Source organism: Delphinus delphis, chromosome 9 (assembly GCF_949987515.2).
Source record: "Delphinus delphis chromosome 9, mDelDel1.2, whole genome shotgun sequence".
NCBI classification, from domain to species: domain Eukaryota; kingdom Metazoa; phylum Chordata; class Mammalia; order Artiodactyla; family Delphinidae; genus Delphinus; species Delphinus delphis.
In genome coordinates, this window is record NC_082691.1 from 48,950,255 (window position 1) to 48,969,806 (window position 19,552).

Sequence of the window (19,552 nt, forward strand, 5' to 3'; positions counted from 1 at the left end):
ATTAGGTGCTGGGGCTAGGCAGGGCTCGCCATCTGAATCTGGATGCTGGCTTCTAAATCTGTTCTCTGTCTCACAGGTGAGAGAAGTTACTCAATGAGACGGGGAAGCAGAAGTGAATTTCCAGACACTTTGTTCTACCTTCCTCACAAAGTCCATATTTTATACTTGCTTAGGAGGTCAACTTTTGATTATTAGTGTACCATTTAGATTGTGGATTGGGGGTTGCAATGTTTAGATTCCAAGCTGATTTCTTCACCAACAGACTTCTGAGTTGCCTTTACAAAAAGTATAAACTTGCATTCATACTGACTTAAACATACCATAATTAGGGGAGAAAATGTGGTCACTTTTAAAAATCCTATGTCCTAAAAGAAACAAAAATTATTTGGGATTAAACGTACCACTGTTGATCTTCCACAGGACAAATGATGAATACAGATTACATTACTAATTACACAAGCAAATTTAAAGGTAGCATAGTATGTTCTAGATTTTACACATTGTCTTGCTTAGTAGGCCCCAAATTACTAAAACCTGAAGATTCCCACACTTTAAAAGTAAATAGGTAGGGCTTCCCTGGTGGCGCAGTGGTTGAGAATCTGCCTGCCAATGCAGGGGACATGGGTTCGAGCCCTGGTCTGGGAAGATCCCACATGCCGCAGAGCAACTGGGCCCGTGAGCCACAATTGCTGAGCCTGCATGGGCGATGAAGAGTGGCCCCCGCTTGCCACACTAGAGAAAGCCCTTGCACAGAAACGAAGATCCATCACAGCCATAAATAAATAAAAATTAAAAAAATAAAAAGTAAATAGGTAATGTTCTATTTCTTCTTCTGGATGCTGGTTGCATATGTTTGTTTATTTTGTGAAAATTAACCAAGCTTCACACTTATGAATTGTGCACTTTTCTGTTGTAGAGATTTTGAAAAGTGCTTAAAAAAATCAAAAACGAATGCATAGCAATTCAACAGCATTCAACATCCAAAAAGTCTGCTGTGATTTAATAAAGTCTCACAAAGTTTAATCTAGTCACATACCCTTCAAGGCCACAAAGCGTCTCATTCCTTAGAATTATTCAGAAAGGAACTAATTCTAACTAACAAATGACCAGTGTAGCCTGCTCAGCTCTACACTAGTCCCTGGGAATTCCTCTGTGACTTAGAAACTGATGTAACCACTTAGGTCTACTCTGCTTGGCTAGCAACTAGGATTCTATGCATCACTTCCATTCCTGACTAAAATAAAAAGTCTGATAATGAGGCTGGAAGCCATGTGAAAATATCTGAAGAAACTGAAGAAAATGAGGCTTCAATCTGGGATTAAGATTGAAGAGACAGATTATTATACCCATATTCATATTAAACAGAGAGTAAGTGTATTTCTTTCTATACGCACACGTGTACGTGCACACACACACACACACACGCACACACACACACACACACGATTTCCTGCATAAACCCTGAAGATATGGCCACAAATCCTAACATTTCTTCCATTCATCCACCTGGCATGCATAAGAATGTTACTGTTCTCTTTTTTTCACCCCCCAAATCCAGAGAGTGTAATTTGCTTTCTCCCTAATTGAAAGTCCCATCCCACAGTCCTATGAAAACACCCATTTGCATGAATGAAAATTTAGCTCTATGAAGACCATAGGGAGTCGGCTCATATTGACAGAAGGATTTTAAAATGCATTTTTTTCTCGTTCAGGGATGATAACACCATTGGAAGCAAGAGAAACAGCATCCTTCTCCAGAAACTGCCACTAAGACTTCCTTTCTCACAACCTCTGAACCTTCACATGATCTATGCAATTTGGCATGCTCAGATGAGAAAAGGCAGTCTTCACAGCTCAGGGTCAAATAAATTACCTGCTGACTTGGACATAAGTATTTTAAGCTAGGCACGAATATAAGTTTTAAAAAATACCTTAAAAATGTATTAAGCATTCAGGCAGTCTTTCACTGAACAAATCCATAAGATGAAAGTAATCTGATCATATAGCATACATTCTTTCTTCTTAACAGAATCTCCATCAACCACTTTTTAAAAAACAGACCTCTTCTTTATTTTCCAATCAAGATAGCAATGCCAATTTATAATAAAACCCTCAAGTAAAAATCATAAACACAGTAACTGGCCTCAACTATTCCACCCTTCCTTCAGAACTGATAGTAAATTAATGTAGAAATATATACCATTAAGTATTCATTTCTGAAGATTGATGGTGCTGATGATTTATATACAAATGGAAAGTATTTTAAACATAAAAAAAGATCTCTCTTTCTCAATGCTGTACACAAGACCTTATCACCTATTTTGTTTAAACAGAAGTGATGTTGAACATGGTGTTTGTTTGCAGTCCGCTTACCAGATGGCCTCGCTACTCAAATTTCCCATTAACTAGCTGATTTGGGAAATCAGAATCTGCTCACTTCTAATTTATTTCTGACTTATTAAGCATGGGTTCCAGAAAATCCCGTGATAAAAAAAAAAAAAATTCAGTTCTAATTTTTGCTATCCTTAGTTCTTCATAAGGCAGATACTCCATGTTAGGTAGATCTACAATTTTGATCTATCACTGTAGTCACTGAAAAAAGTTAACTTTTTGGCTTTTCTGGTTTCAGCTTTTCTGCCTGAACTGAAAACTCATTAAAATGACAAGGATCATAAAGGTGTATCACGGTACAGCCTTTCCCATTTATTAACCCTTCAAATAGGGGCAAAAATCCTCTTCTTCCTCCAGGTGGATGTAGAGATGATATATCTTTAAGTAGCCCTGTTAACAGAGGGCTGGCAGCCTGTTCCCAAGCCAGTCATACTGTCTGGATTAGATCTCAGCAATCTGTTTAGCCATAATCTAGAGACGGTTTCTTTATTCTATGTACTTATAAGAAGAAATAAAGTTAGAAATAGAGGAAAATTGCATTACTAAATATGATTATCCAGGATTTCAAATTCTAGGCACAGGGATACAGAAAGAAAAGAGAAGGAAAGTAAAGAGAAGAAAAAATATATTTATATATATACCAGCTCATGATTTTGTCTAGTTTAAAAAGAAAGAAATGATTACATTAGAAATATTTTTTAAGTATATATTTAAAGAAATAGTAAGAGCTACCGGTTTAGGTTGGGTGACTAATGCTGTGCATTAAAAAAACAAATCCATTTTCTATCGATTTTACAATTACACCTATAATTTTTACCTTGTTTATAAGATGCCAAAACCATATTCTCATCTTCAACTTCAAAAACTGTGTCCACATCTATTTGCCTTTGGATTAAAATGGCCTTCAATTTTCCGAAGTCATTTGACTTTACAGCCTCAAGGAAATTTCTCTTAACTAACTTGGCAGCTGCAGATTTAGTGATAGGGGCAGCCGTGCTGTCCATCCTTCCTCTCCCTCTGGAAGCTGTATTGTGATTTATCAGGAGAGCGGCACCAAGCTAACAGGCACATGCTAGAGAGCCCACAAACTGTCAGCTAATTTTATCCCAAAGTTATGCTGATCCGTTCTATTTATATAGGGACCATTTTAAACTTCAAAATATCCTTCTTGGCTGTCACTGCACTCTCAGGTCTTTTAAACTGGTTCTATACTAACTAATTCATTGAATAACATAGTGTATCAATACGAAGGAAAACCCTCACAATACATTTCAGAGAATGAAATGTCACTATTATTTCTTATACAATCAAAGTAATAATGTAAGATTTAAAAGCTCTTAACTTTTCTTTTTTTTCCCCTCAGTAAAAACATCTGGTGCTCAACTGGAGATCCAATGTCTTGCTCTGATTAACCAATAGCCACAAATGAAAATTTGTTACAGTGGCTGATACATGTGCTTCTGAAAACCTATAAAATTCTGTAATAAGAGCCTGCAAAATCAAGCATGGTCATGCACATTTGAAAACAAACAGAAGGTTATCAAGTGACTTAGACTTGAAAAATTTCAACATCATGAAAGAAAGCAGGGTAGGGTGATGGTGGTAGGGGATTATTTTAGGTAAAAAGAGCGTAAAGAGACAAAACAGCTAAATGCAATGACTGAGTAAACTTTATTTAATCTTGTATTTTAAAAAATCAGTTAGAAAAGACTATATTGGTACAGTTGTGGAAATATGAATATGGACTAGATATTACTTGATAATATAGAGTTATTGTTAATTTTTTAAGGTGTGGTAAAAGTATTGTGGTTATACAGAATAATATTCTTATTCTTAAGGGGTAAACTGTCATGATGCCTAAAGCTTCTTTTCAAATAATTCAGAAATACAAAAATAAATGTGTATATATATGTATACATATATACGTGTATAGATATGTGAGTGTGTGTGTGTATGTAAATAGAGACAGAGAGAGAAAGCAAATGTGGCAAAAAATTAAAAGTTGGTAAATCTAATGAGGGATTTACGGATGACCATGATATTATTTTTTCAGCTTTTCTGTAAGTTTGAAATTTTCCAAGAGAGAAAAATACTCAATTTTTAAATGTACAAATCATTACAAATTAGAAAAATTGTGATAGTAAATGTTAATTTGAACATAAAGAAATTACACTTTATATATTTTCTGTGGGAGTCAAAACTGGTGCAAACTTTCTGCAGAATAATTAGCAACATGAATTTAAAAAAACTAAAAATGATAATAGTATTCAATTCTTAGAATTTACATAAGCATATAGACATTGATGCAAATTGTAACATAGTATTTTAACTTATTTCATTGATGTGTAACACAAATACAAGAAAGTAGAAAGTGACAAGTCATAAGTATACGGCTTGTCCAATTTTTACAAAATGAACACACCCCTGTAACCAACCCCCAGGTCGAACCACAGAGTCGTTCAGGTACACTTGAAACTCCCTTTATGTCACTTTTCAATCCAAACACTCACCTGACCCCCAATGACAACGACTATCTTGACTTCTAATATGGTAGATTAACTTTTTTTAATGTTTAAGATTTTTGTTAATATTCTTAATTTTAAATCTTCAAGAAGATAAAATTTCAAGCTTAACATAGTGTAAAGTATTTGTCCTGAAATAATGGATGGATAAATGAATAAAAATGTATATATAGATGATTATATTGTTAACAATAGTAAAAAACATGGAAGCAATCTAAGTGACTGACAGCAAAAAATTTGATAAACAAATTATGTCATATCCATGTAATGAAACACCCTTCAGTCATTATGACTAGGTAGATATATACTGATTTTAAAATATCTATGAGATAAGTAATTTATAAAATAGTATATGTAGTATAAATATTCTTTAAAAATATCTATACTGGGCTTCCCTGGTGGCGCAGTGGTTGAGAATCTGCCTGCCAATGCAGGGGACACGGGTTCGAGCCCTGGTCCGGGAAGATCCCACATGCCGCGGAGCAACTAGGCCCGTGTGCCACAACTACTGAGCCTGCCCGTCTGGAGCCTGTGCTCCGCAACAAGAGAGGCCGCGATAGTGAGAGGCCCGCGCAACGCGATGAAGAGTGGCCCCCGCTCGCCGCAACTAGAGAAAGCCCTCGCACAGAAGCGAAGACCCAACACAGCCATAAATAAATAAATTAAACAAACAAACAAACAAAAATCTATACTTATATAATGTACAAATATATGTATATATTTACATAATTTGTCTCTATCTATATAATGTATAAATATGTGTACTAAATGCACACGTAGGAAGAAAACTCTGTACGCATGCATCAATTCCCAAATATCATCAGCTTTTATCTCCTAATGCTAAGATTACATCTGATTTCTTCTTTATCTCTTTCTTATTTTCTGAAGTCATCTACAATGAGCACAAATTACATTTGTGATAAAAATGTATTTCTGCACTGAACGTATTAATAACGATAACTTGGTAACGCAGCATAAGCACAGAATTGTAGATTCCATAAAGTAAGGAACTAAATCATTCTCCTGCCCTCAGTGTTCAGTATGAACGAATAAATGAATAATGAATGAATAAAGAATTATTCATTGATTATTTACAACGTCCTTAGCACTATGCTTGGTTGAGAATAAGATACTGTTCCTTTTATGTCCACATGCGTGACTCAAGTATAGCAATTATTGATGGATATGTTTTGGCCCTTTTTGACAAACCTAAGAGAAAGAAAAGTATTCCCGGTAGAGGAAACAGAGACATAGAGTTTTACTTTATTGGAGGATAATTAGTCCTGGAAAAGATAACGAAAATTCACACTACCTAAAATTAAGACTGAATTTCACAGTTGGGGGGTGGGGGTGGGGTTCTCTTAATTCATCTTGAAAAAGAAAAGCAAAAATTATAGGGAACATATTTTCATCTAATATTTAACTTGTAGGCTGACAGTTACTTGTATAATTCATAGAACCACAAAATACAATGTTTACTATTTTCGGAGAAAGATATTTAATTCTTCTGATTCAATTTCATAATGACATGAAGCAATATACTTTACCTTTTGAATGGTTTTTGTCAAACTAATATATAAAAAGAATCATATTTACAAACGTACTCAAGAGCTTCAACAGATTTGCCAAGGGCCTTTCTTCATCCTTTGATATTCCAATGACATACAAACTCAATGGCTGGAGTTCCCTCTAAAACACCAGTCAAATCCTCACGCTCTCAAACTTTTCTTATGCAATTATTAACAGAAATAACACTGACAAATTGCCATTAGTAAATGGTTTTGTATGTGATTTGGGCAGTTCTCCAACGTTTTCATCAACCTCATGAAATCTTAGTTGATTTACAAAATTTGCAATTTCACTTTGTGATGGACATCAGAAAACCCAAGTGAGATATAGACCCAACAGTCAAGGGTATGTTCTCATATTTGAGTTTGCCACCTTGTGACCCGAGGGACTAAGATAATGGGTGATCAGTTAATAGGCTCCATAATTCTTACAGTAATAAAGTTTTTAATCTAACCTTACCGTTCCAAATTTTACATTTTCTGCTTTCAAGGATAAACAATAAGTTGAGAGGGAGGGAGGCAAATACCAATGAATATTGAAAAGGAAATATCAGATAATACATAATTAAATCTCACATTGTGGTTCACAAAGCAATTCATTCCATTATTGGAAAGTTAAAGTCAGAGCTTCTTTGTTATATTGAGTCAAAATCTGCCTATTCATAATTTCTTCCCATTAAGTCTAATTATGAACATGCAATTACACATTTACAATTATACTCTTTCTAACATTTGAAAATAGCATTCTCTCTCATTAATCACTTTTTTCCTCAGGTAGTGTCAACTGTTTCTTTTTGGGGTGAGTTTCAGAATTCTCTTGTCCTGCCTGTTCTCTTCCGGATCCTCTTTAGTTGATTGATAAATGTCCCTCTTAAATTTTGGTGCCTAACATGGAACATAATATTCCTAGAGGGAGCTGAAAACAAAGGATTCTGATGGATGACACCAGGGACACTCTGCTTTTGTTGAAATTGTATTGGGATTCTTAGAGGGCACTTTGCAAGCTTGCCTCGTGTTACAGTTGTAATTCCTTCAACAAATACCTACTCAGACCTTCAATATGCCAGACACTTATTCAGAGCACTGCAGTGGACAACAACAACAAAAATCCCTGCCCATGTGGAATTAAGCTAATGGATTTAAGTAGTAATGAAGTCCCCAGATCTTTCCAATCTCCTGTACACTAGAAACTGTCACAAAGTTGTAATTCACTGAATTTCGTACAGAAATAATATAGCTTGTTTATATGCAATTAATTGATCTGGTCCCCCTTATGGGTTTTCTACATAACTTAGTGGCAAAGGGAAGGACAACTTAATTTTAGTCCAACTGGATATGCTTAGTCTGATCCAAATATTTAGCAGTCTCTTTAGGTGAATCCTCAGTCTCTTTGGATAAAAGTCTCTATCTTTGAGAATTTTGAATTTCCCTCTAATATGGTCATTTCCAATATGGATTTCCCTCTGAAAATATGGGATATGTATAGGAGCAATACTAATTCAAAATACTAATACTTAGCATCCAGAATCAATTAGAAGAGAATTTAGCCATAAATAACCAGTATGACTAGACCAGTGTACACCAGGTGAAGATCAGTCAGGGGTAGGAATGCAGCTTATATGACCTCATGAGAGGAGAGGCAGTCCTAAGATGAACTCATTGTCCTCTAGACCCTCCCTGATCTTCATAGCAGAGTGGCTCCTCTAAATTGGTCTTGTCTGGGTGTATTCAGGTTTCTGGCATCCACCACTGGAGAACGTGATCCTAGTCATTTGCCTCCAATCTTGATGTCCTCAAATACCACAGCCTCTGGCTATGTTAGTCCAATCTATGCTCTGAAACTCTGTGTCCTCTCTCCAGGCACACTGTCACTCTCTCACACTTCATACAGAGACCATGAAGAACCAGCAGCTTTCTATAGCCACCTTCTTGCCATCTTTTTGGGGCCAGAATGGACATGGACCTAAGCTGAGGGCTGGGGTTCTCCAGGGCGTCTACATTCTCCCCGATGCTGAGTCACTGCTCTCAGCATCTTCAGACCTCCTCAGGCATATCTTGTTACCAAGTCCCCTCCCCTCTCCATGGCTCTACCAACGTTCAACTCTGAAACAAGTGTGTGACTAGGGATGAGAACGTGGCATCTGACCCCTCCATCAACCTACATCTCTTCTCATAATCCCTCAAGACTTCCAGGCTTCCTGACTAAAAGGGTCCAGTTTTAGACTTCTTACTTCCTCTTTAACTTTTTCTTTGTCTCCCTAGGTCGGCAAGCTTGTTGATCTCCCTCCATAGGTGGGAGGGCTGTCATTGCATTGTGGAAGAAACTTTGGATCCTGAATCCTTTGAGCATGGTTCTAGATATACTAAAGAAGGAGATACAATTATTTAGAAGAAAATCCTCATTTTCTTAAAGCCTGATTTTCACAACTATTGCATTTCTAAAAGTCAGCATTGAGATTTAAACCTTATCAAAGGCCAATATATCCTAGGGTGTTCTCATACTTTCTTTCCTTGGGTTGATAAACATCAAGACTTGGCCCTGAAGGCTGAGGGCTACAAAGTACACGATTTAAGAATGAAAATTAAAAGCATTGATTTAATGTTTGGAAACAAATTTATAATTCTGACCTAAAGAAAGGACTTTAAGTTTTCCCACCAAAGCTATTTCGGTCCCATCTCATAACTATAAAAATAAATAAATGCAAATTCTGCAGAATATTTTGAGAAAACAAAGCAAATTTCCATGAAGAAATGCAGAAAATTGAGAAAGTCATCTGGATTATTGTGCTAAAAAATCAATTATTGACCAATTTATCTGAGCGGCAGAGGATAAAACTAAGAGATTATTATTTGCACTTAGAAAACAAATAGCAGCTTAATTAAAATACCCCTCAAGGTCATTCTAATATATAGGAAGTAAAGTGACCAATGCTAATAAAACACATTTGAGAGCTTTCCACATTATCCAGACCACTGCTTCAAGCCACCGTCTCTCTAGGCCTCAAGAGGCAAAATTACACAGAGACTATATTTCACTCTGTCTGTTCAGGCCCGTCAGAAATTCCTGTCTCCTCTGATCTTAAAAATAAAAACTCCCCATCCTGTAAGAAGAGTTTTTTATTAGTGTTTCGCAAAATGCTCAGGACAGTGTCCTCTCCTCTCGGAGCAAAGTGAAGAACCTTCTAACAAGGTGATGATATTGTGCAAGGGGCCTGGAAGACCCTCTTGTACTCTCTGAGGACCTATAGGGGAGGCAGCAGGCACAGAAGCCCGGCTGCTTGTTTTCTTGATGTCTGTGTACAACATAGTCTGACCACTTGGAGTATCTTCTCTGAAGCACAAATAGCTCCTTGGTCCCTGAAGGCATTTAAACATGAATTTGCTACTAAGCCAGCAACTACCTATCAAAGGCAACCACAGAGAAGAAATCAGAAGCCAAGGCTTCTAAGATATACCTACAGAAACCAAAACTTCTGTGAAAACAGAACCCCTTGGGCCTCCCTGACTTTCCTAGGCAGATGAATTAGGATGCCCTTGCCATCAGCCCACAGAAATTGTTGATAAGCTGATCTGGTATCTTTTTCTTCTTAGCTGCTATACTTAAGTCTACCATGCAGCATCTTACTGATTACATGCCATCTTGTTTTGTTTGCTATTGTGTCATATATGTTAGTGTTAATGTTTTGTATAAAGATTGCTTTTGGTTATAGGTAACACCAACAACTGAAACTGACAAATAATAAAAAAGATTTATCAGTTTACAGAATGGACAATTCCAGTTAAAGCATGGGTTTCAGGACAGCTCTGATCCAGGGATCTATAAAGTCATCAGGGCACTTTCAGGTTGCTGGGACTGTTAGTGGTGTAATTACAATTGTCTTCATTATTTCTAGTTTACAGATTAGGAAAACTAAGAACGCAAAGACTGTAAGTGAATTATACAAGGTTAAATGACAAATAAATGACGGATCCAAGATTCAAGCCTACTCCTTGAGACTCCAAACCAATGTTGCTATTGGAGCAAAGGCTTCTTATAGAGTTTTGTGAGGCATTGTATTATGATCACTAAGTAGCCTAGGAAAAAATCTGCTTAATTTACCTCTTCATTCAATAAACATTGATTAGGAACTTACTATGGGCCAGGCACTATATTAGTCATCTTTTGCTACATAACAAGTAACCCCAAAATGCATGACCTTAAAGCAATAATAATCACTTATTATCTCTCATGGTTTCTGTGGGTCAAGAATTCAGACAGGACACTATGGGAAAGGGAAAGGCTTGTCTCTGCTACATGATATTTGAGTCCTCTGTTGGAAGACTCAAAGGCTAGGTGTTAAAAGATCCCCTTTCAGAACGGTTTGGTCACTTAGCTAACAAGTTGGTGCATGCAGTTTGGTTCCTGTCCATGTACTCCACGGGGCTGCTTCAATGTCCTCATGACATGGCAGCTGGCTTCCCCCAGAATGAAGAACCCGTGAGAGAAAGTTGGAAGCTGCAATGCCTTTTCTTACCTGACTTAGGAAGTCATACACCACCACTTCCACCATATTCTTTTGGCCACACTGAGCTGCCCTGATTTGATGTGAGATGAAGATAAAAGAAAAGCATGGGGGACTTCCCTGGTGGCCTACTGGTTAGGATTCAGGCTTTCACTTCAGGGGCCCGGGTTATATCCCTGGTCAGGGAAGATGCCACAAGCTACACAGTGTGGCCAAAAAAAGGAAAAGAGAAAGAAAAAGAAAGGCATGAATACCAGGAAATGAGAGTCATTAGGGGTTCATCTTAGCCACTGCTGGGGCTCTTCTTAAGCACTGTAAACACATGAAGAAAATCCCTACCTTTATGGAGCTTGTCTACTAGTGAAGGGATCATAGGGGAATCAGACAATTAAAAAAACAGTAAAAAAACATAGTTTGTCAGGTGGTAATACATGCCATAGAGAATAATAAACTAGGGAAAGTCTAGGATCCCAGCCAGCTCATAAGTCACCCATGTATATAGATCAGAAAAATGTATGTTCCTCTGGGCCAATAAGTGAAAAAAAGCACCCTCCACTTCCAGGCTAGCCCTGGGAAGGTGTTATGGCCTTGGAAAGCACGGCAATTTCAAATATATGATCAGAGAAGTCCTCACTTTCCCTGAGCAAAAACCTGAAAGAAGTGTGAGAGCAAGGCATGCTGATATCTAGGGGGAGAGCTTTCTAGGTCACGGAAGCAGGAGATGCTAGTGCCCTGAGATAAGGAAAAGGAGGTGACCCTAAAAGGCCATCCTGATTCAGATACCTCTACCTCTTTTCAGGTATTTTTGAAGCTCAATAAAGCTTAACAGTGTAACTGATGTATGTCATTTATTTCATTTCTTATACTTCTTGAACCCAAGTCCAATTCTCTAAGTTAAACTTAGAACAGCATTTTTGTATTTGCTGTGTGTCTGGCCTGGTAGTTAAGTTCTCAAAAATGGCTTATCATTGATGATAGTTTTATATGTTCCATAAATAAGCAGAAAAGTACACACTTCATTTTATTTGTGGATATTCAGTATTGAAGTGGAGCAAACACAAAAATTTCTCAAACTATATTAGGGTTTCAATTCCCTGTTCTCCAAGGTCCCTATATCACCCTTCATGTCAGGGCATGGCAGACGATTTATAACAGAGACCTTGCAAACTAGTACCATTACAGCTATACTTTTGTAACAATGCAGATCAAGTCTGTGTGCTAAGCATACTATTTCATAAGAACAATTTCCATGGTTGAAAGAATCAAACCAAACAATGTATATAAATGTGATTTGTACGTTGCAAAGCATTCCAGAAGCATTACAGGATTACTGTTGCTGCCGTTCATATCAGTGAGAGCTAACAGAACATCACAACTCTCCTGAGAAAGAAAACTCTCCTGAGTAGCTCCTGGTGTTACTGTAAAAGAGCACTGGACTGGGAAACCTGGTTGTGTTGCCAGCTCTGGTGATAATTAGCTGTGTGTGTTTCAAATAATTCAAAATACCTCTCAATGACTCAGTTTCCTCTAAATCAAAATGAGACCTACTAGACCCACTCCTCAGTCTTTAGTTTTTCTTTTTTTCTCTCATTGAATTCGGGGTCTCCTGGATATTGGCAAAGCTTGACAGTGTTTTACAAGGGCAGACGTCCGTGCCCCATTCTCTGAATGGGCTGCCCATTGCCCTTGCCCGCAGAGAGGGTCAGTTTCTGTCTTCAACCAGTTGGGGGCACTGGAAGAACTCTTAATACCGTCTCAATTCTAAAGTTCTTGGTGGAATTACAAACTGGAAGCGTGTGTTTAGCATAAAATCTGTTTTTAAAAATCCCACAAATGACTGAAATGATTGCTTTGTAAGCAATAGGGCTCAAAATCCTTCTCAAGCACATCTTCACTTAGAACTCTATTTGTGGCCTGGCATCCTTCTCTTTGGAATGCTGAAGCCATTCTTTAGCCACTACTACACACTTGGAATTAATATCGGCGAGCAAACCAGCTGTCTTCCATGTGAGAGTATTTAGACTGAATTTGTAGTGCATCACTCGGAGCTTTTCTAGGGCTTCTTGGTCGCTGGCACCATGTTACATTGTTCTCTTTCATTTGCTCCCTTAATGAGTGGTGGATGACAGAATGGCTGGATTGACACAAGCAATAACCAAGCTCTGGTCCACCTGAATTTTGACAGACTACATTTAATGTCATCGTTGACTGTGAAAGACAAGGTTTCTTGAGATAAAACATCCCTGCGCACACAGGGGGGCACTGACTCTGTGCTCCAGGTCTCCTAGCAACTGGCCTGCATTTACATGCCCTTCCAGCATGGTTCAAACGCCCAGCAGAGCTTGTATTTCCATCCCTCACCCCGTTACACACATCACAAAATCAACTCGAGGGAATCATTTACCACAATTTTGTCTCATCAGAACATACACAGCATTTGCATCCGCTTTTTAATTTTGACAAATTTACAAAGCAAGAGGGAAGAAAACTGCCCTTCCCTTTCAGGTGTTAAAGACATCAGACTGTTCTGAGTTGTCTTTTCTAACATTCTGGAACGTCTATTAAGACCTACAGCTCTGGGCTTCCCTGGTGGCGCAGTGGTTGAGAGTCCGTCTGCCGATACAGGGGACACGGGTTCATGCCCCGGTCCGGGAAGATCCCACATGGCGCGGAGCGGCTGGGCCCGTGGGCCCGTGGGCCATGGCCGCTGAGCCTGTGCGTCCGGAGCCTGTGCTCCGCAACGGGAGAGGCCACAACAGTGAGAGGTCCGCGTACCACAAAAAAAAAAAAAAAAAAAAAAAAAAAAACCCTACAGCTCTCAGAAGCCAGTAAGCTTTTTACCAATTAGAAAGATTCCTCAACTTTATTTTATGTTTGTGGAGATACTAAGCTGTGAATGCCCACAAAATGCGTGAAAGCTGTTTGTTCTGGAGCACTGCTGAACATAACACATAATCTCTGGGTTCTTACAGAGAAAATTTTGCATGATGAGTCATGCAGACAAAGCTTCAGTTACAGGAAAACCATAGGAAAATAATCTACCTAAAGAAAAACAGCATTCTTGCTTTTTCAAGAACTTACTTACTTGTCAAGTAGAATCACAGAATTTTAAACTAGAAAACAGTTTTGACTTAAGTGTATCAAACCTACTTATTTAAGGAAAAAAAGTACTGAGACCAGATAGCTTGTGTGACTTACTCAAGATTCCACAGTTAATCAGTGGCAAAGTGGGGGCTCAGACTTAGGGTCAAGCTTCATACTTTAGTTTTTGATGCTGCCTCCCTACAGTTCTCATTTTATACCTCCTCTCCCCAGTGGACTTAGCAGTGTGAAGAAAAAATAGGCAGCCACTTTAGTGCACACGAGAAAGTCATCCTACTCTCTTTAAAGTGGATAAATTTATGAAAACTTTACAAATTTGTAAAACAAGCAGTGTTCAATTATTATTTTATATATGTGATATTCTGTTGTGGTTGCTATGTATTCAGGGGATTCAAAAGCTCACACAGAGTTCATCCTTCGGCAGATATTTAAGAGTGCTCTCTTAGAAAGAAATCCACAAATACAGCTTCTAACAACAAAGCACATTTAAAAGCTGTGAACATCTTTCTGGAGAGAATTAAAGCTATGCTGTTAGTTGTCATTTATGTGCTGTCTTTAACACACCACGCCACATGATGGCAGTGTTCCTCGGTAAATGAACCTGGAAAAACAACTGCAGTATCCCCTGGAAAAAAAAACCCTACACCAATGCAGATAAAACTTGATCCAGATTAAATCATAAATATGGGTTAAATTTTTGGGGGTTTTATCCACTTAAACCATATCTTTTATGATCATATTTTCCTACAATGAATTTCTCTGTTCAGAATTTGCCATGGGTCTATGATGTTATAGAATGAATTTCAAGATGTGAGTGGTTAGCAAATACATAAATATAAGTTAAACGTTGTTTGGAGGGGGAGGGTGGTTGTCGGTCTACTGTTTGTTTTCACTGCGATGGTATTAAGAAGAACACTTAAAATAATAAACTAAATATGTTTTGTACCGTGTGTCTTTAGATTCTTTCCAGACCGTTATTGTCTTATGAGTCTCTGTCTTTGGGTGTGGGAAAGCAAGGCAAGCTTGCTTCTCATGCTCAGAATTTTCCTCTTAGGCTGAAAATATTCCCTCTAAGACGAGAAGGAGATTTCCTGAGTCTCTTCTAAAAAGGCGTGAAGCCACAGATGGAGGTGAAAGCAGCAGCTACTGTCAGTCAAGGCTGCAGGCAAGACTGTGAAATCAAAGATTTGTTCCCGTTTCCCAGCCCCGGCCCTTTCTAGTGTCTCTTAGGCTGCCCCTTGACAGCGCCAGGGGGTAAAAGAGCTAGGCTTGTCCTCTAGATCTTTATTTCTTGATCCTTCCTAGGTGGATTTTGTATTTGAAACACGGGTTGTGAACTTTCTATAAATCTTACAAGAATGAATGTCAGTTACCTGCAAGGGAATATCTGGGGACAGGCATGCAATGTACACCCAACTCATACAGTGAACAGACTTGGCCGGAAGCTGTCAGAGGACTCTCTGGGCTTGCCTGGCAGTCCTGCCACCGCATACCACAATTCAACAACTATTGACAGAGTTATTATTTATGTGTCTGACAGTGGTAGGAGTGGCAGCAGGATGAGTAGCAGGATGCAGCCCCTGATCTCAAGAACTTACAGTAGAATCAAAGAAATGAGAAATACAGACTACACAACAGGGCAGAACAGAATATACTGTGAGAGTATTATGGAAGGAAGAGCTCACACCTTCTGATTGAAGGCTCAAGAAAGATTTCATAGAGGAAATGATATTTGACATAGGATTTTGATAGAAACCGAAAAACATTAGGTGTTTGGTTACACTGTGTCACCACCTAGGAATGTGCTCTCCCCTATATCTCCACTCACTGAAGGCCCTTCCCAGTCTTAACCTATGTCAACTATCCCTCATGGCAGGGAGTGAGGGCATAGGGAGAGAATGGTAATCCAATTTTACTAAAATAAAAAGAATCTCGGGGCTTCCCTGGTGGTGCAATGGTTGAGAATCTGCCTGCCAATGCAAGGGACACGGGTTTGAGCCCTGGTCTGGGAAGATCCCACATGCCGCAGAGCAACTAGGCCCGTGAGCCACAACTACTGAGCCTGCGCGTCTGGAGCCTGTGCTCCACAACAAGAGAGACCAAGATGGTGAGAGGCCCGTGCACCACGATGAAGAGTAGCCCTCGCTTGCTGCAACTAGAGAAAGCTCTCGCACAGAAACGAAGACCCAACACAGCCAAAAATAAATAAATAAATAGATACATTTATAAAAAAAGAATCTCAACCGGAGAAATAGAAGATAACACTGGACACCTGATTTGGGTCTATAACTATAGGAGGCCTTGAATGCAAATAGAGCAGTTCATGTTAAACCCCACCAATGATGGGAATCACTGAGGAATGCCAATACTCTGGGTTGTAATTTTATGTCCAAATTCTGTATCCAGCTGGGCATAGGGAGAACTATGTAAGTAAAGATAGTCATTAAATATAACTGATGACTTATTCTATTCTATTGGCAGCCTGAATTATGATAAGGGTTCTCAAACTTTAAGGTACTTCAGAATCATCTGGAAAGCTTGTTACATTGCAGACTGCTGGGCCCCAACTCTCAAAGTTCTGATTAAGTTTGGGTGAGACCTGAGAATTTGTTCAGTGCCAATGCTGCTGGTCTGGGGACCACACTTAAAGAACAATTAGTTTATGGGCTCTACAGAATATTTGTCAGGTTAGAGAAAGCTACCTCGTCCTAAGGATCATACCACAAAAATACCTCCTAAGCCCTTCCCTGATTATGGTTTCTATATTTCAATGATTGGGAACATCAGATAATTTTTATCTTAACCACATGCTTGTTCTGAATTTAAAAAAAAAAAATTTGCTGTTGAAAACATGGTATGCATATAATATAAAAATGAGTTTTTAGAATCTGTTTTATTTCCATCACAGACCTCATTGATTTGAAACTGTATGTTAAGTGATCATAACCAGCTATTGGGGGCTACAGTAACTTAGAATGTTGAAAGAAATATACAAAACCAAAGACCCAAGAAAAGAAATTTAAATGATAATGAGTGAGATGACTTGACTATCCCATGTGATAAATTTTATTTCTTTAAAATATCAAAACATATAAGATATTATTAAGTGCTATAGTCTATGTATATCCTATTTTTATATTTTGGCCAAAAAAACAGAGAAAAATACAAATGGCCGTTTATATATATAAACGGCTGGGGTAATCAATTGAATAGCCAAGAAAAGCTAATGGGCTACAGTTCAGGACACGTATGCTCTTGGGAGCTAACGTGAGGTCAGGAAACTGTATCAACCTGATCATGTGATGTACAGTCTGGGCCCTATCTGTTATAGGTGTGCCTCTGCTTTTAGCAAATACCACACATAAAAAGCCAGCTTTACAGAAAAGGTCAGGATTCATTGAAAAATCCTAGAAGAGTCTTTGAGATAATTTATGGCTTTATTTTACAGTTGCTGAAGGTGAAGTATAAAGAGGAAATGTGTCCAAAGCCACCCAGTTTCTTCTTTCCATCCCCCATCCCATCTAACCTGATAGTCAGTGAGTAAACACCTTCCCTTCTCTGATTTCCCACACCCTTCGCTTCCACCAGCCCTTGAGTCTCTCACTATTGTTCCCCATCTGTTGGCTCTGTCTCTCCAACAATGATTGCAAATGCCTCAAAAACAGGAGCCGCTTCTTCATCCCTCTCCTGAATTCCCTATGGATACATTAAGGCGCTGATTATTCCATTTATTACAAAAAAAAAAGAAGAAACCTCCAAATTACAAAAGCATTCACAATAGGATCTGTATTCTATAGGCTCTTTCAGGTTGCAAGAGCAATGGAGACCAATCGTGCTTCCCTCATTAATGGGGGTTTATTGTGAGGACAAACAGGACGCAGACTCAGCAGCTGCACACAGCCGGCCCCGCCAGGAACTCCTCACTGCCTGTTATTGTCCTGGATGAACCTGTAGCTCCTACGGCCGAGGCCGCGCAGCTGCTCTCCTGACTTAACTGCTTACCCTCTCTGTGCCTCGGGTCCTTCACCTTTAAAATGGACATCATCATAATACCTACCTCGTTGGCTTGTTGGGAGGATTAACTGGGTTGACATATGTAAAGCTCTTACAAGGGTATCTGGGGCATAGTAAATGCTAGAAGATGTTGGCCATCACTATTAATTCAGCCCCTCCCCAATATCTCCTTGAATATGAGGGTTCTGGCTCCTCTGAAAGATACAGGCACAAAATTCCCTTTTTGTCTTCTGTGAGAAGTTGCCTTCCCCCCCCCCCCACCACCACATAGTTTCTGCTCACTGGTATCATTACTGCCCTGGTACAGAGAATCAACTCACTGCCCTTCACTTCAGAAAAGGCCTCAGGAGCGACTGATTCCATGGAAACTCGCCACTGGTGAGCCATCATTTATTCTAGTGCCAGACTGCTGGAGGGTTGAGAGAGGAAATGGAGGATTTATCAGATTAGCTTCCTTGTACTGAGGCAGTTTGAATTTTCTCTACAAGTTCTGGCAAATCTTGACTTAACTATAGCATGGCTAAATTCTACAAACACTGTGAGGAGGGAAATAGAAATTTCCAGGAGGACGTGAGCTGAAATTGTACAGTTGGACCCGTGTGAGTCTGCAGGAGCACTGCTTGGGGCTGGCTGCAAATCTAGCTGAGGTGTTAATGTTTTATCATTCTGCAAAGAGGCTCTCTTGTAGTTAGCCCCGCTGTTGAATCTGGAGTCTGTCCTGAGCCTTTTTGCTCAAGGTTATGCACGTGGACCTAGGCAGAACATCCTTAAAGCCCCTATTAGTGAGAGCTGACTGCTTTCCCCTGTGAAGACAAGCATTACATTGCAGTAAAATGCAAATCCACTAACAGGCAACTGCAGATTTACAGCACTGCAGTTCCAGAGGAATCACAGGAAATAGAACCTTGTCTCTCCTGGTAAATCGGAGGTACAGACTTCTCCAGATTGCTCAGGACTCCACGCAGGAATGGCTACATAATTTGCAAGGCCCAGTGCAAAGTGAAAATATGGGATCTCCTGTTTAGAAATTACTACGACTTTCAAGATGGTGACAACAGAGGATTAACACAAGTGCTGGATCTTTCAGAGCACAGGGCTCTGGGCAACTGCCCAAGTCACACGCCTATGAAACTAGATCTGATGCCAGGTGTCACTGAAAAGTGGCACTTACGGTTTAAACACATCATATGGCCTATAGGGAGAGAATATGAGTGCAGGGGTCAACCTTGTTTCCCCACCTCCTGCAGCCCTGGGGACAACCACCCCATCTTTTGATTGACGGGGGTAGAATCAAAACGGACCGCATTGCTGAGCCCCGCCTAGTTTTACTAGTGATATTGTGTCATGCTCCTACCACCACACACCACACACCACCCTTTGCTGTGAGTCTGAGGACACTCACACTCCCCCTCTGGTCCTTGTGGTTTCTGCTTTGCATTCAGTAAGAGATTGA

General features: G+C 39.2%; 1 protein-coding gene across 8 annotated transcripts in view; it reads right to left on the minus strand.

Annotated features, from left to right (window-relative positions):
• Nucleotides 1–19,552, minus strand: part of ASB4 (ankyrin repeat and SOCS box containing 4) — a 149,120-nt gene that overhangs the window by 75,140 nt on the left and 54,428 nt on the right. For 2 of the 8 annotated variants that reach the window (XM_060020501.1, XM_069541012.1), the window contains exon 1: nt 3,209–3,395. The exons of the other annotated variants lie outside the window; for them this stretch is intronic. In XM_060020501.1, the coding sequence (XP_059876484.1) occupies nt 3,209–3,395 (187 nt within the window). Of the gene's footprint in view, nt 1–3,208; nt 3,396–19,552 lie in introns of those variants that run through there. 8 annotated transcript variants of the gene reach the window in all.